Source organism: Pleuronectes platessa, chromosome 5, assembly GCF_947347685.1.
Source record: "Pleuronectes platessa chromosome 5, fPlePla1.1, whole genome shotgun sequence".
Taxonomy (NCBI): domain Eukaryota; kingdom Metazoa; phylum Chordata; class Actinopteri; order Pleuronectiformes; family Pleuronectidae; genus Pleuronectes; species Pleuronectes platessa.
Genome location: NC_070630.1, coordinates 18,123,400 through 18,140,580, shown reverse-complemented (window position 1 = coordinate 18,140,580; position 17,181 = coordinate 18,123,400). Strand labels below are relative to the sequence as shown.

The window sequence follows — 17,181 nt, the reverse complement described above, 5'->3', positions numbered from 1 at the left end:
TAACACTGTGGCTGGTGTTATTATTTGCTTTTATGCCTGTCAGTGGTGGTGTTATACCTCAAACCCAGATTTCTGCATCTGGCTCCTAGATTTCTTTTAAAACCAGTAATGGAAAAATGATTTGAATCTTCTCACGTGCTCGTCTCACACCGCTGAAATCGGATCTGTCTGAATATTGGTGTGAGAGAGTAAATGAAAAAAAAAAACACACAGACAGAGAGGCAGAGAAATTGGAGATGATGGGAGAAATTAGGAGGAGAGCAGGCTGAGAGAGATGGAAAGACATCGAGACAGGGAGGATTTAAAAGGGGAAACGGGGAGTGAAGTGGAACTATGGAGGGAGGAGAATTATAAGCAGGGTGCTGGGATAGAGACAGAAAGGCTATGATGATAAAAAAAAAAGGGGAGAGAAAAAAGAAAGAGATGGGCTGTGTGTCAAAACACTGCTGGACTGAGAAGCTAATAGATCCAGCCGCTCAGTGGAATCTTGAAAAATACTGACTCAGTTCCCCGGGGGAGGATGAAGGAAGACAGCTCACATGCTAAGAGGGGGCAACAGGGCACAGTCCCGAAGGCAAAGTCGCACAGAATGATTAATTATGTGGCACTTATTTTCATAATTAAAGCTTGTAACATCAAAGTTTTTCGCCGGGTCCTGAGAATACCTGATGGCTGCTGTTTTCTGTAAAAAATGTGAAAGGGATTTAGGGAAGCCCTGAATGTCTTTTTTCAATATTTGAAGACAGGAGAATTGTTCCCTGAGAGTTGGGTGATATGTTATTCTTCTTTTGTCCACTGACGCGTCCCCTCAATGTTGCGGTTCAAATAACTGATAAGTATAAAGTATAAATTAAATAGACTTTATTTCTCCTAACTTAAGTTCTATCATTTCCTTCCTTCTCGACAACACCGGGGCGTCCACTAACAGTGGAGACGATCTGGACAGCAGACGAAAGAAGCTCAGTCTTGTCAAGTGAGATTCTCCCATTGATAACTTCTCTATGACATCTACTTAGCGGCTCAGTAGTTCCTTCCCTCTGGCAACATTGTCTGCTCCAGTCACTTTCACTTCAAATCTTTGAAATCGAGTTTTGTCTCTATTCTGAGCTTTTGTCACGCACCTGTCTGCGCTGCGCTCCCCTCAGAAGCCAATGGGTGGTTCGGAGGAAAAAAGCTTCAGAGCCCCACAATAGCTTGCAGGTGATTCATTCAAGGAGCGTCTGTAAACAGAAAAACAACCAGAGTTACAGTCTGTTTTTCAAACATGAAATATTTCAAGGTATAATTTCGCTTTTTTTTGTATGCATGTTTGGTTTGAAGTTTAAAGTCTGTCTGCACGTCCTTCCATCCGTGTTCTGTTCAGTGACATATTCTTTGTCATCTTTCGCTGTGTGTGTGACGGGACGGACAGGATGTGTGTGCTGCAGGGACTCTGCTGTCAAACTTTGCCCTCCTCTGTTCAGCGCAGCCTGCACTGGAGGAATAATTGGCACATTAAATTATTTAAAAACAGCCGGGGCACATTATCATAAATATTCACTTGACGTTTTGCTTAGATCAACAGTCAGAACCCAGGGCTCTGGATGTGACTTCATGACATCTCGTGTGTGTGTGTGTGAGAGCGCGCACACAAAAATGGAAGCGCATGTTTGCATTTTGAGTGCCAAGGGGCTGATTGATGGACAGTATTTGCAAACAAAGCGTCCTCCAGTCAGTCAACATAACTGAGCGCAGACAGCTGAAAATGTCAGGCTCATGCACGGAAGCAGATGTGCACGTGAGCATACATATGGAAATGTCAGCCACACTTGCACTCGCACACACTCATCCTCGAACATGCAGACGCAGGCCTCAGCAGCGCTGCAGCCCCTCGTCACTCTGCTGTTGTAACAAGTGCCTCTTACCGACCTGTCACTGTTCCCGTCAGAGAAGAGACAATAATGACATGCTAACGAAGCAGAGCTGCTAATGAAAGCTCTATTAGCATCTATTAAGGCCAGTTGTGACCACAGACACCGAGGCCTCCGTCAGCCTCCGACTGCTGCTTATTACTGATCCACACCTTCTGGCCTTGCTGTGTGTGTGTGTGTGTGTGTGTGTGTGTGTGTGTGTGTGTGTGTGTGTGTGTGTGTGTGTGTGTGTGTGTGTGTGTGTGTGTGTGTGTGTGTGTGTGTGTGTGTGTGTGTGTGTGTGTGTGTAATACAACAGCAAGACTGGGCTAAACTGTCTCATATTTAGTTGTTTATTCATAAGTTGTCAAAATCTGATGAATAACATCTAAGAGGTTTGAGACAGGAGGAGACAACCTTTTTGGATGGCGTTTTATCTTCCTTGCTTTTGTTTGTTTTTGTGGATGTAGCACAGACTGAAGAATAAAGAGAAACAGACAAACAGAACATCCGCCACAAGTTACTAAAAGCTTTTAAAGCTGAGTATCAATAGCGTTATTAGATTTACTGCTCTCCTATGTTTCTGAATGACCACTGTTGGTTGGAAACACAAACTTGCCAATGGTTCATTGTTATGGTTTGGGTGTATTTAAAAAGACTTCATCTGCATTGTCTTATTTTAGGCTACTCTAACCCAGGATGATTGCTTAGAGTAAAGTGCATGTGGATAGAGGGAAGTTTTAACATTTGGTTTTCCGTGTTAGTTTTATTTAAAAACCTCAAACAAATCTAGAAAAATCTGTGTAAAAAAACAACAAAAACGGTTGATTTTCAGTGCTTACGTTTTTCAGTTTCTAGCCCCAAGCCGGTTTCAAGGTTCCCCTCATCACTTTTATATTATTTTAGACATATTTTTCTTATTTTAGATATTTTGTCACAATATTCAAGAGTAATCTGGAAATGTGTTGAAATACAAAAGCCAATTTCGCGGACCCCCTGCAATGCCGTCACGGACCCCTGGTTGAAAACCCCTGATCTAGATACAATAGAACAAGTGATGCTGGGTTGTGATGCTAAGATCTGTCCACCTTTATATCTATCTGTACCTAACTTTGGGAAATAAATGCATTTCGAACTGTTCTAAATTTGTTGACTAAAAATAGCTATGCAAATTCTCTCTGGGATTTTCCATTGCAGCTATCAAGCAGTCCGATGTTGATATGGTTGGTGCTGCTGTGTGCCGCACATGTGAGAAATAACCTGGGGACATGACAGCGATCCACAGTAATTACTGGTCTTCGATCGCCGCGGTGCTGAAAGCAGTTAGAGATGAAGAAGCAAGAAAGGAACGCTGATGACGAAGGGAGGGGGACGTGTCAATATGAGTGATCTGATAAAACAGTCCCGGTACGTGAGAAAACAGGCCTGACAGATGTAAAACACACCAACCGGAGGAGGGCGGCCCCGGATGTTTCTTCTTTCTCTGAACCGGCTCACACCCATAAAGAAGCGTGCAGAGATGGCAGCTTTACCGTCGCTATTCAGCTTTCAAGATGATACATGTGCTGTGGCAGATTGTGCTTTATCGCAGAACAGGCGGAGGACGTCCTGCTCCCCGGTTCCCACCGGTCACTGTGAAATCTCATTGGTCTCTCAGTGGAGGTTCAAAATAGTCTGTCGAGATGATGATGGGCGGGGGAATACAAGGAGAGGAAGCTATATTAGAAGTGTATTTAAATCAAAGCTTTGAAAAATATTTTTTAAGTAAATGTCAAAGAATAATGCAAAAAAAAAAGGGCAGAATTTCCAGCTCTTAGATTTAGAAAGAGCAGCTGTAACACATGATGAATACAGCTTAATATCATGTCTTTAAGCTGTTTCCCATTAATCAACTGGACCAGGGCTGGGGGACCTTTTTTTATATCAAGAGCCATTTTAATTTATATTACAGCCTTCGAGGCCCATACTAAATAATTTGTTTTATTGGGATTTCACACTCACTTTTGTACATTGGTTGTCCTGGACTCTCAGGCTCTGCTAACAAAAAATTGCTCTTGAATATATGTTTGTTACAGGATATATGTTACCAGTTCCGTAAACAGGATGGAAGGGTTATGATTTAGATTAGCTTTTAACTTTGTATTGCATTAGGTTAGTATTCCAGCAGGGACACCATATTCTAATCTTACCTGCGACAGTGACATAAAGAACCAAATATATTTTAACACATCTCACTATAACATAAGAGATCTTGTTTGCTGCATGCATGCTACGACATGCTTGCACTATGGTCAATATCGTTGTTACCATCCACGCAGATGGTCAGACCTCTTAGTTTCAGTTGCAGCTGTGGCAGGTAATGGAGTTCTTTCCCTCACACAAGAAATGATCCTTCTCTCCTTAGTCTGTGTACCTGTCACTCGGAATCTTTTGCATGTTAGAGTGACCTCCGACGTCCATGTGCACCTTGTTACGTCTGTAGATTGAATTAATTCTGAGGGAAACGCCGCTTTGAAGCAATTCCTAAAAGTCATTTATAATTGTGATGTGATCATTTTGGTAGTGCCAATGAAAAACAACCTGATATTACGTTAAATGATTTATGTGCTTTTTACCCTTAAACCTAGTTAAAGCTGTCCGGATTTCGAAATTCTAACATTCACTCAAAGGTGGGAGGACGAAAAATTCATATTTGAATACATTTGATCGTATTATGTGTCAAGTAAAATTAGTTCCTTCTTGATTATCGCCATGAATGAAAAGAAACTTTGTGAGTGAGTTCCTCTCTTACTTGTATGAGGCTCTGTACTTGAACATTTACAAGGACACACATTCCTACTAAATGAATATATACTGTATGAGTAACATATAGTGTTCAGTTGTCATGACATTTAAAGACTTATTGTGTGAAGTAACGTTTATGAGAAGATACCTGTGTTTTCATAGTTGTTGGGGAAGTTATGCCATTCTAGTTCCATCTACAGCCTCCAGTCACATAATAGCAGTGCATATTTGTGTTATTTTGCATGTTTTGCTTTATCCTATGCATTTTAACATAGTTTACCCTCTTGTAATGCATATTTCATAAAGTAGTGCCATGCTATTATATAACTTTAGGGGACATGTCCTCATGACACCTAAACAGGTAGTCACAAAATGTGCTGGATACTCATGAGAACTTTGGTTTCTATCTACCTCATGTATCTACAACAATAATGCACATCTTAAAGTCTGTGCACTCCAGTTAAGCTTGTGGACAAATCATTAGCACTTTGCACTGCAACACAAAGTTCTAAATCTGTGGACTAAGCAACACCCCTCTAGATTCAGTGTTAAGCTCATACCAAAACAAAGCCTCCAGTTCACAGCGTTCACAGCCTCAGTCGTGTTAGAGCAAAAGAGAAAGATTGAAAATCAAATGGATTACTTTGAGGCATTGTCACATCCTGCTTTCATTTAAACACAGTTTGACCGTTGTCATGATGATGATGGTGATGGTCAAGCTCACAGTATTTTTATACATGTGTACACAGAGCGCGGCCACAGTACGAGTGCTAATCTGTTCAATTCACACACTGAGATAGTTTATCTTGTTTGTGTTTTTAATTGGGTATTTCGGTCTTTCGGCTGTGTGGGCACACAACCGTGTGTGTGTGTGTGTGTGTGTGTGTGTTTGCACATGCACATGTGGGCCTGTGGTTGTGAGGATAAACCTAAATGTGACAAAACATGACTGTCTGTTCTTGATCTGTTTGTGCGCCATGTGTGAGAGCAGCAGAGTCTTGCAAACCATTAGTTTTGCACCGTAACTTTGTGTGTATATTAGTATGTGGATAGTGAAGGAAAGGAATCCATTAAGCTGCTTAACTCAGAGAGAGAGAGAGAGAGAGAGAGAGAGAGAGAGAGAGAGCAGCAGTCCTTGTCCTTTTTAAATTCACGACACACTTACACAAGAGTTAAAACTCCCCGCCACAGTTAATTATTGATCGTTCGAAAATGTTGAATCAGTCTCCACACATCTGTAAAACTGTGGGTGTACAAAACACCGGACAGAGTCTGGCCAACGAGCTAATCACATGACATATGCCGATTTCATTGAGACATAGAATCTTTCACTTCTTCAAGGTTGTTCTGTGTACGACCCTTTTCAAGGTCGCTCTGGAGGGAAGGACACATAAAATTGAAAAGGTATACAAATTAGTTGGTGAAAACCCTGCTTCAGAGTAATTAAGAAATCTTCCACTCAACCACTCTCCATCTCATCCCTCACACTCACTCTTCAGTTCATGTGCAGCTGCCTTTCAGCAAAGCCTCAGGGCAGAGGACGTTTCCCAGTTTAATTCCTATTAGCAGTAGAGCACTTCCAGGCAGGGGGACAGGCCTCGCGAGTGTGCGTCCAAGTGTCTCCTAGCATCAGACTGATCTGAGCTGCTTCAGTGAGAACATAATTGATATTTATGGCCTGACATCTGCGCTGGTCCTGATCAAGTCCAGCGGAGTGTGGGCGTTTCAGATTTATGCCAGACAGACACTCAAACTAAAGGTGAGGGGGAGAGGTGCATGTCTCTACACGATAATGATACTCATACAATGATAAGTGAAAAAATAAAAAAGCCTTGGTTACATTTCATGGAAATTCAATATTTCTCAGTGTGTAGGTTTTAGTAGCATCCAGTTTATTGCAAAAAACTGAATACCCCTCCCCTCACACTTCTCTTCAAGGCATTTACCTACAATGACCTTCAGCTAATGTAAAAACATGAGATTCTCTCTAGAGCCAGTGTGACTCTATAGTGAACTACAGTAGAAACATGGCCGTGCAACAGGCTGGACTCAGTGGAAGCACACCAAATTCTTTGATGCAGGTGTTAATGTACGAATGAGAACATAACTATGAATGAGATATGAATTTGGTCTGTTAATAAAATTCCCTGAATATTAGATACTGGACCTTTAACCCTCATTCTGTGCTTAGTTCTCCCTAATCGCTATGAATAGATTCTGCATATGCAGGCAAGAGATGAGATTTTCGGGTCCAGAAGCCTCTGGTTTCCAAATTGTAGTTTGACCAGTCAAGTTTACGCAGCGTTTGGTGGCTCGCAGGTAGACAGTCTTAAATTGAGCTGCTTACAGATGTACATTTACTATTCATTTTCCTAAGGATGTATTAACATTTATATACATTTATTTTTGTCACTTTAAACTTCTATCTTTGTCTTTTATTACTGAAACTCTTTTCATATTGTGAAAAGTGATGCACGTTTAGCAGTGGAGGCATCATATTCAAATATTGAAACCTCCCTCCTCCGTCTCCATGACGATTTAGTAATAATTAGTCTGGAGTTGTTTTTTTTTACATAATGTGTTCTGAGTCAGATTATTTAGTTCTTAAGGACACTTTAAAACACTTCACTTTCAATTACAGCTCATGTTTTCACAAACAGGAAAAAATCAAGGCTAAGCATTTACTTGTGGAAATCAGTATTAGACTGCACATCCCGGATTAGAAGCTCACATGAGACTGGAAGTCTTGGACTCCAATGATTTCCCCCAAGTTTCTAACTAATAAAGATTTAATTTGTTACACTGAGAAGATGAGATGGGAGACAAACCGGCACGCCATCCTTTTTGTCCAGCCACATTTGGAGCTTCCACTTCCATTTTTTATTAAAATCGCACACAGGAACGGGAGCCCTGCTCACAAATTCTGCTGTTAAGGTCACTCACACAGACACACACACACACACGCAGTCGTGTCAACATGACTTCAGAGGACATTACATAGAATTGGAGACTTACTCAAACTCATACCATAACTACTACCTGCCTTAAAACTTGTCTTTTACCTAAGGCTAGTCTTCACCTAAAAATGTAGTGATTGACGTTGTGGAGACTTGCTTGTGTTGTCCCCATAAGGAAGACACATCCTCATAATGTTGCTGTGCAAACATATTTATGTCCCCACAATATGAGTAAAACCTAGACCACACCCACAGACAACGAGTCTATCTGCCAAGAAATGCTTCCTGGTGGAGATTTAGTGGCATCAATGAGGTTGGCATTGACACTGGGCCTGCCAATACACTGCTGCCCACATACACACCTACACCTACACACACACCGGCTCCAATCAGTTATATTTAATCACTATGATGCAAGGCCGGCCTGTCTCCACACCCAGGTGGGAATATACATTTATGAGGGGAAATGAGCAGAAACTCCCAGTACAATGGGGAAAATGTGAATGAAGCAGTAGGACAATATGATTTAGATCAAATGTTGCAATGACATATTGACAAGGCCGCCAGTTTCACTGAGGACCCCTCGAGAAAGCAGTGCAACAAGGAGAGACAAAGCACGACTGAGGTAAACACAGAGAAGCATTGTGCCTGTTTACCAGGGTGATTTCCCCCCCCTGAATTTCCCTCAGGAAAGAAACACTGGCAGGAAAAAGGTAGAGCTACCGTGTATCACCTTGGGGAAATACAGAGACAGAAGTCGACAATGGGAAGAATCAGGAGGATATGTGTTTAATCAGGGAATGAAGATTCCGGCAGCTGTGGGGGACGGATCTGTGTGCATGTTTGTCAGATCGCAGGCTCATGAATTCCTGCTCTGTGGGGAAATAAGAACGATGAGGTGGCTGCACCGCATGGAAATATATAACCATAGTGCATGTGTGATCAATGCAGCTTTCACACAATAGAATACAAGGAACCAATAGAAACAGGCATACTGATAAGTAATTTTGGGATACAGATTTTTTGTTATTGGTACAGTGAAGATGTTGAACTGAGTGCAAGTTGTGTTGGTAGTTGGGCCTTTTGATTTGGCTCCGTGGCAACATTAACCTGATGAGTGGGCGACCCACACTTGAGGGAAATACTGGAGGAGATTGTGCCATCGTTTTCAGACAAACAATACGGAACATGGGTCTGTGTTTAATGCACATGGAGGCATCTCTGTTGTCTGGTTTTGTAAGTTGTAAACACTTACGTCTTTTTGGTTGAGAAAATCCAACTTTAAGCTAAATGAGAATGAGCTCGATCTGGAAACAATCTATTTCAATTGTGTAATCGGTTGAACCGTGTTTTAGAAGTTCCCAACCTCATGAAATGAGTTGTTCAAATCAACCACCCTGTGACCCTGTTGTATCTCAAACTGCTTATTGTGTAAACACATGTATTGTTATTCATTTATCTTACTTATGGTAACTTGTGCTGTAATTGTCCTTGTATACGACTGATTAACTAATCTTTGCTCTTCCGTCATTTGACATGGACATAAATTGCTAATAATTTCCTTTCCACTCATTTATGATTGAAAACTTTCCTTTCACAGAGATGTTGAATTGAATTTCACACAAATTATGGGCCGATTAAATAAATTGTTGCTATTTGTTCAGCTTGAAATGTTTTTAATTCAGTATAATTTATTATCGTCTCTAAAGTTGGTGTTTTATTTTGTATTGCTTTGGCAGGATGATCCCATCGAGCAGCAACGACTTCCTGGTACGGGACCTCGCCGCCGGACGCAGCTATGACCTCTGTGTCCTGGCTGTGTTTGATGATGTCGTGACATCACTGACTGCAACACGACCTTTGGGCTGTCTGTCGTTCACTACAGACACAGAGTTCAGCCAGTGTCAAGCACTGCACAGCCACCTCCTGGGTGGAACTATGATCATCATCATTGGGGGAATTATTGTTGCTTCTGTGCTGGTCTTCATCATCATCTTGATGATACGATACAAGGTTTACAGCCACCAAGGAGCAGGCCACGGAAAAGCAGCCATTGCTGCAACTGCAACGAGACCGCAGAGCAACGGACAAGGAGGAAGTGGACAAGTCCAAGTCTTTCCTCACTCTGCTTCTAAAATTACTGAGAGTCAGGATGACCAAGCACTTTCGCCGTCCAGAGCCATGTCGCCTAGCAACACCCTGAGAGACACTGTGGCACTGGTAGAGGAGGAGAGCAGTGGACGGAGCATCATGACAAGGACTGACTCCCTGGCCAATGAGGAGCTGCTCTCGCCCACAAAGGCCCGCTTCTCCGCCAGGGTCGCCATTGAGATGAAAAGTAGACCGCCATCTGTCGCCAAAGAGTCCACCTCCCCCAAGGAACCGGCAGGTAGTGGAGACATAGATAGGGAGGATGAGATTTACAGAGTGGAGGCAAGGGGCACAACAAGGAGGAAACACTTCAGAGAGGTGGAGAGATAGACGAAAAGAAGGTGACCGCAATAGAGCGAGGGAGAACAGGGAAGTATAAAAAAATACAGTCTGACAGAAAGAGATGGAGGATGAGAAACAGACAATGTGCAATTGAGGGTGTGAAATTGAGCGAGATAACAACTGAGAGTGGAACAATGAGAAACTGAGAGAGTGTGAACAAGAGGAGGAATAAGAGAGATGCCATCCTTGTGGACTGGCTAGATAGGAAGAGAAGCAGAGAGGGACAAGTGTTCGGCTTCTTGTCTGCAGGGCTGATGTAGTGTCTGAAGTGGCAGTTAACAGTCTTCTCGGTGAAAGATGGCAAATCAGATCATTTCTTTCCTCACTCTGCATAAGGAAACTTTTTCCCAGAAACAGACACAATTTAAATACATCCTCCTACTGTTTATTGGAACCCGTAGCCTGATTTTAGATTTCTGCTTTTACCATCAAATATGATTAATGCAAGTCAAAGGTTTCACAATCTTTACGGGTTGGTCTTCGAGGAGAGATGGATTTGAAAATGCAGGTGGGATCATCCATCACACAACAGCCAAGATTATACATTTTAGCATTCCTTGAGTGTCCTCTATTAGAGTGCTACAGCCAGAATCCAGAAAAAGCTTGTTTGCCATTAAGTACCACAAAATGAGATTGCTTGAGTGAAAGAGCAAAGTTACTTCTATAAAAAGATAAAGGATATTTAAGGTTGGTTGAAATTCAACACCGGGATGAAAGGTGTCTCAGGGAGGTTGAACATTTTATGGTAAGCAAACATTGTAGAGGCTTATAAAGCAACAATAATAAATGAAATACATTGTGAGCTGTGCGGGCACCCTGCTCATTGAATTTAACATATGCAACAGTATATGTATGAATGTTTACACAGCTGTGTACACTCACAGTTCCGATTTTGTGCCCCCAGGGTGCTGTATGTAAATCTGAGCCAATTCCCCTTAGATTCAGTAGGAGAGTAATGGCACCCCTTCAGGGGTAACACGGCTGAATCGCATAGATGTAAACAATTTACAGGGAATGTACCAGGCAACTGATGCAATCACACCCATTCTTAAAGTATAGATTCATGTATAAGACACTGCAAGAAGATACCACTTGTGCGGGTGGAGAGACGAATCAGTGCGACTGATGAAAGTAGTGCGTGGGGTTGAGATGCCATCCACTAATGGCAGTAAGCTAAACACGCACTCAGCAACGGCCAGGAGCAGTAAATCTTACACAGAGCTTCTATCAAAGTTATTCAGCATGATTATAAAATTTAAAATATAAAAAAGAAAGCCGGGAAAACAACATTACACAGAGAGAAGGACTAATGAGAACTTCGCTCTGACACACACAAAAAAAAATCACCAAATTCTGTGCAATTACTAAAAACAGATTTTAGACGATGTTCCGGTGAGTAAATGGCTGAAGTGGAGCATTATCCAAATCCACCTTAATTAAGTAATATCTGTTCATTTCTATCTGTAGAACCATTAGTCTGCCTGCTACTTGGGCTTCCAGTCAGTGTCTCGTTATCTCTTGCCACTGGTGTCTGTTCATGGATAGACCTCTTGTGCCAATATCAATAAAAGTATTCAAGTGTGTAAGACAGATGAGCTGAAAACTGGTGAACTACTGGCAAGAAATAGAGAAAGATAGAAAGAAAACATTCCAGTTGTGCAAGGATCATGATGGTGAAAGCGCCATGCTGCAGTTATAATAATATAGTATACAGCACTTCCTCCTCAACATGCAAGATTATTTTAATTGCTCTTATGTAACTCAGCCATTAAGGCATTAGATAGACAAAATCAACGTTTATGTAATAATGCTCCAGTTGTCTCACTCCAGATTTTATAATTGACTTGTACATGCTCAGAGACACTCAAAATGTCCAATACTGCTATGATAATAGGGATCTATGACGGCATGTGGATTTTTATTTTTGGGTAGATTTTCCATGTACTAAACCAACACCAGCCCACTTCCTCTTTAACACTTATCCACTCAGGAAATAGTGGGTTTCATCAGAAGCGATAAATGGAAAGACCATTTTCACACAAGTGCCTTAAACAGCCGAGTTGAAATACTTTATCAGCGGCTGCTATATTATTCAATCGATCTCTGTGAATGGGCTAAAATGAAGTGTCATCGAGCCTCGCGCTGATAGCAGCGAGGAGAAGAGAGTGCAGAGTACGGCAGTTTTGCAAATTCAAAAAGTTTTCACTTCCATGAAACTCTGCTGGATCTGTTGTTGCTCTGACATTTATAAGACAATTAAATGTGCCGGGCATTTCTCATATCACAGTCTTTAATTGTGAAATGGGGGGGGGGTTGCATCGATTTCTGATGGTGTCAAGTGCTGGACTGGCTAGCAGCTTACCTTGGATATTAATTGGCTTGAGTCATATTGGAACTAGTTTTTCTAGTGGTTTTTCTCACCTCTGAAACTATACAAGGGGAAGTGGTGCGGATGTAGTTCAGCAAGTGTTCTGAGAGGGTTTATTGGGCAAATTAGAGTACCACAAGCGAGGGGCTGGGGAGTGCTCATTAGGGCTGTGACAGGGCAGAATCTTTAAGAAGTTGGTGGAGTTTTACTTTGTTGCAGCAACAAGGTGTCACCATATGCACAAACTCCAACAGTTCCCCAATAGGCCTAATTAACAGCTATAACCTCATCTAGGCCTCAGCCCCATATGACTGACGAGTATCAGTCTGAGGAGTTTCCGAGGAGCATCCCAGACCTCAACAAGACAGACGAACAAAGCAATTATTTTAGTTTTTATTTTGACACTTTACCCCGGAACAAAGAACAAAAAAAGAGACACATGGCCTTTGTGTTCTTTGTTTCTTCGCTTTGATTCTAGGATCATTGGCACATTGAGGGCAAACTACAATGAGGGATAATACTCGTGTGTTAGTACAGAGGCTGTTTGGGTTTCTCAGGGTGTAGCCATGTCTGTGATGTGTTTCGCTGGTTGCTGCATTGCAGAGAAAGGCAACATTGATCTGATCTGAGAGAGAGACGCAGTGAGTCAGAGTGCCGGAGGAACAGAGCAACTGACAGATACACAGAGAGACCCCATTAAAGGCTTACGGTTGTCAAAAATGTGATCCACCATGAAGGCACAGGCCCATTGTGGGTGATGGTTTTCCTTTTGTTAGCGTTTTACTTTTTGCTCTTACTGGACAAAACCAAAGTGAATTAGTCCGGTGTAACGAACGGGAGAAAACCACAATCCTCACTTCAGGTTTGAAGTTAATGCAAATCTCTGGATATTTAAGTGATGCATTTCAGGGATATTTTCCAAAGTTAACTTAGAATCTGGCTCAGTTAGAATGCTAACCTTATATTTTTCATATTCACAATAAGACTGAACGTTGTCCACGAAAGGAAATCACGTCAGGACCCATATTCCTGGGGATGAGAAAAGGCATGGATGTGGTAATACTTCCTACTGTATCAGTGCACTATGTGTGTACTGTATTAATACTGATTGGGAAAACAACCAACCCTATCTATAAGTAAGTACAATTGAATAACATGGTAGAAAACTTTGTTAGAATGGAGCTTAAAGTTCAGCTGGTGTCTCTCGACTGTATATAAAGATGGGCAAATCTTTCTCATACTATCCAGAAATGAAGGCAAAATATTGTGGATATCATGGTGAATACTGGGGCCACCCTCAAGGCGGTGATAAGATATGTTGGCTTCACTGTTGGGGAGCAGTCATGTCGTCCATCTTTATATACAGTCTTCGCTTTCAACAGAAGTAGCTCTTCTGAATCGAAATAATAATTTGGGACTTTTCAATCTTCATTAGCAGCAATTATATGCATGATATAAACATATTATGTTAATCCCAACAGCCAACCAACCACTGAATGTGTGATGTTTTGATCCATCTCTAGGGACAACTCCCTCCTCACAGTCTTTATGTAAATTAAGAAATAAAAAAGGTCGGTAAAACATTATATTTTAGGGGTAAAGTCTTGCATTTAAGGTACTTTTAGGACAAGCCTCTTAGTGATGAATGCCCAATGCAATACAAAGTCACAAGTGACGTAAACCCTTGTTGTGTGCGTCTGTAAGCCAAAGGTCAGCTAGCAAATCCCTTCAGGTAGCTGCATATTATTTTGGTGTTGTGTACAAGGTTTAACCGCCTTGAGCCAATTCAAATATTCCCACGAGTTTAAGCCAAGGCAGCGAAACAGTTGAGGATAATCCAAAGATGTGTGTGACTCTGTGTGAAGTGCAAGTGTGTGTTCTCCCCATGGCCCACCCATGACCCGGCTGTCTGTCTGTCCTCCATGTATTTAAATTTATCAGCACTCCTCTAAGTTTCATCCCATATACCCAACCTTATTCTTCACCAACGCTTGTCTCTCTGAATTCATTTTTCCGAATCTCCATCTCTGTTCCCCTCCTGCTGTGTTTCTCAAGCTCCCTCTGCCCCCCACCCCACCCCTACCCAAATATTCCTTCTCTACCCACACTCTGCCCTGATGTTTTTTTCCTCCCTCCCTTCCCCCCATTTTCCCGCTGTATCTGTGTCAGTGATTTTCCTCTGTTTCTTACTGTTTCTCACCACGTCTCTCACTGTTTTTTGCCGCTTTCGGCTCTGCTTCCTGTCTTTCTCTCTACATGTCCCTCCTCTCTGTCTCCTTCTATTTCTCGGACGCCTCCAGCAGCAGACGACAGGCGACCTCGTGCTGTCGAATGGAGAGACTTTATGATCTGAAGGTCTCTTGGCCTCACAAAGAGATTGCACCAACACTACACAGAAAGAGTAATGACTGGAACCAAAAAACCTGAGCTCTCCCCTGGATGTTTTTTTTTCCATCCTGTAGTCACAGCTCCCTCCATCTCTTGTCTTTGCCTACTGACGCCTCAATCCTTTGTAGCATGCTGCCCTTTGACCCCTTTCTTTAAGGGGTTTATTGTTTTCTAGTCAGTTCAGTTCACACAAACATACAAAAAAAACAATTCATTACTTTCCTCTAGTGACTTTTTTTTGTGCAGAGGTTTTCAGATAACCATCCTTTACATTGATGTCTCCTTTTACACGCCCTTTTACAATAAAGTCATGATCAACTCAATCTAGTTATTTCCATCCATCCGTTGTCTTCCGCTTATCCGGTCTTGGGTTGTGGAGGTAGTCGGCCAAATAGGGTAATCCACACAACCCTCTCCCTTGCCACAGTTCAATGCTCTATCTGGAATATCCAGGCGTTCCCAGGCCATAAGGGATATGTAGTCCCTCAAGCGAGTTCTGGGTCAACCCCGGGGACTCCTCCTGCTTGGGCAAGCTTGGTAGTCCTCCAAAAGGAAGGTGCCCAGAAGGCATTCTGACTAGATGCCCACCTCAACTGTTCAACAAATTTCTGATGTATAAATGTTGACAACTCCCTAGTTCAAGGAGCTGTTGGTAAGATCCATCCATCTATTATGGTCGCTGGGGGGCTGGAGACAATCTTAGCCGACAATGGGAAAGAGGCGGGCTAAATCCCTGACAGGTCACCAGCCCATCACAGGACCAACATAGAGACAAACCACCTATCACACTCACATTAACACCTAAGGGCGATTTAAAGAATACAATTAACCTACCTCCAATCTGTGTGACTGTGGGAAGTAGTACATGGAGAAACCCCACACAGAGAGACAAAGAGAAAATGGAAATTACAGCCTATATTGAAAGAAACCATTCATTTTGAAAACAGCCTAGGTATTTTTCACAATCAAGAGTGATAGAGACATGGATTAAAAAAACAAAAAAAAACAAGCACTGATTTATTTTTTGTAATTTGTGTTGCAGCAACACAGACATTCTCCTTTATTGTATCAGGGTCAAGGCAGAGATTAAACCCACTGCATGATGAAACTAACTGCATAGTTAGATACCACTAGAGGAGGTGACAATTTGTTTACATGCAGTCTCAGTTACCCTTAAAATTACTTCCCCCCCAGCTTTGTTTTTATTGATAACCAATTGACTGAGTCTTTCATGTGCCCTTTGAGGTCTTATTTCTATTATCCCCTGGATCTCCTTTCCCCAATACCTGTATTTGTTATTCCTTCCATCTTTTTTTATTTATTCTATTTTTCACAGTTTTCATTATTGTATTTGTATAAATTGCCGCCCTCTGACTCATGCTGTCACGTCTTTCTCCTCTTATTTACAAAACCTTTGCCTGTCTAGTTATTTAGTTTTGTTGTTTGTTTTGTGGTATTTGCTTTCCTATGTCCTTTCTATCCATCTGCTCCCCACTCACACTCCAGACGCCCCACCATCTCCTTCATCCATGTGCATGGTACAAAAGGATGATGAAGAAGAACAGGGGAGAGGAGTAGAGGGTGATGGAGGAGAAGACAGTGGAGATGTGCAGTGGTTGTGATGGATGAACACATGCTGAGGCATTAAGAAGACTGTGCTTCATTCTTAAACTGACACAATGAGCATTGGCTATACATAAACGCAGTTAAGAAATATTCCCTCTGACAAATGAAGTAAAAAAATACCCTCCTGACAAATATACACATTACGAATAACAGCTGTGGCAATGTACTGCCGCGTCAAGTACTGGCTTCATCATTCTTTAACCTGCCGTATGTCTCGGCTTTCCCATGTAAGCAGACGTTGCTTACGCAGGCATATGCAATGGATTCCGCCTCTGCAGCCGTTACACTCAAACAGCTCTCACGAAGCAAAACAATCAGATTGTAAGATGTTAGAAGATTAAATAGAATTGATTTTTCTTTCTAAATGACATTTGAAAACCTTTCTGTTACATAGAAAAGAGCCTTTATAGAAGGTGACTGCATCCAAGAGCGTTTAAACATTCTGAACTGCGAACCGCGTCTGTTTTGCTCCAAGACAAGTCTGATGTCTGCCACAAAGTCACTTCCTACAATTACATTTTTGTCTAATTTTGTTCTGCTTTCCCTTGGGAGGTAATTTTCAGAAAAAATATTCAAGGTTTCTGTGAATATTAACTTTTCTTAAACTTTTAAGTCAAGGCGCGGTTCTGAAAGCAAACAAAGCAGCCTCCTCAGAGAATCTTTATAAATATGGCCT

The 17,181-nt window shown here is 41.9% G+C and overlaps 1 protein-coding gene across 1 annotated transcript in view; it reads left to right on the top strand.

Annotated features, from left to right (window-relative positions):
* The window catches only part of zgc:172282 (leucine-rich repeat and fibronectin type III domain-containing protein 1-like protein), a 47,564-nt gene extending 37,453 nt beyond the window's left edge, over positions 1-10,111 (top strand). Inside the window, exon 7 of the mRNA XM_053422119.1 lies at positions 9,370-10,111. Within this exon, the coding sequence (XP_053278094.1) occupies positions 9,370-10,111 (742 nt within the window). The remainder of the gene's footprint in view (positions 1-9,369) is intronic.
* The last annotated feature ends 7,070 nt before the right edge of the window (positions 10,112-17,181 follow it).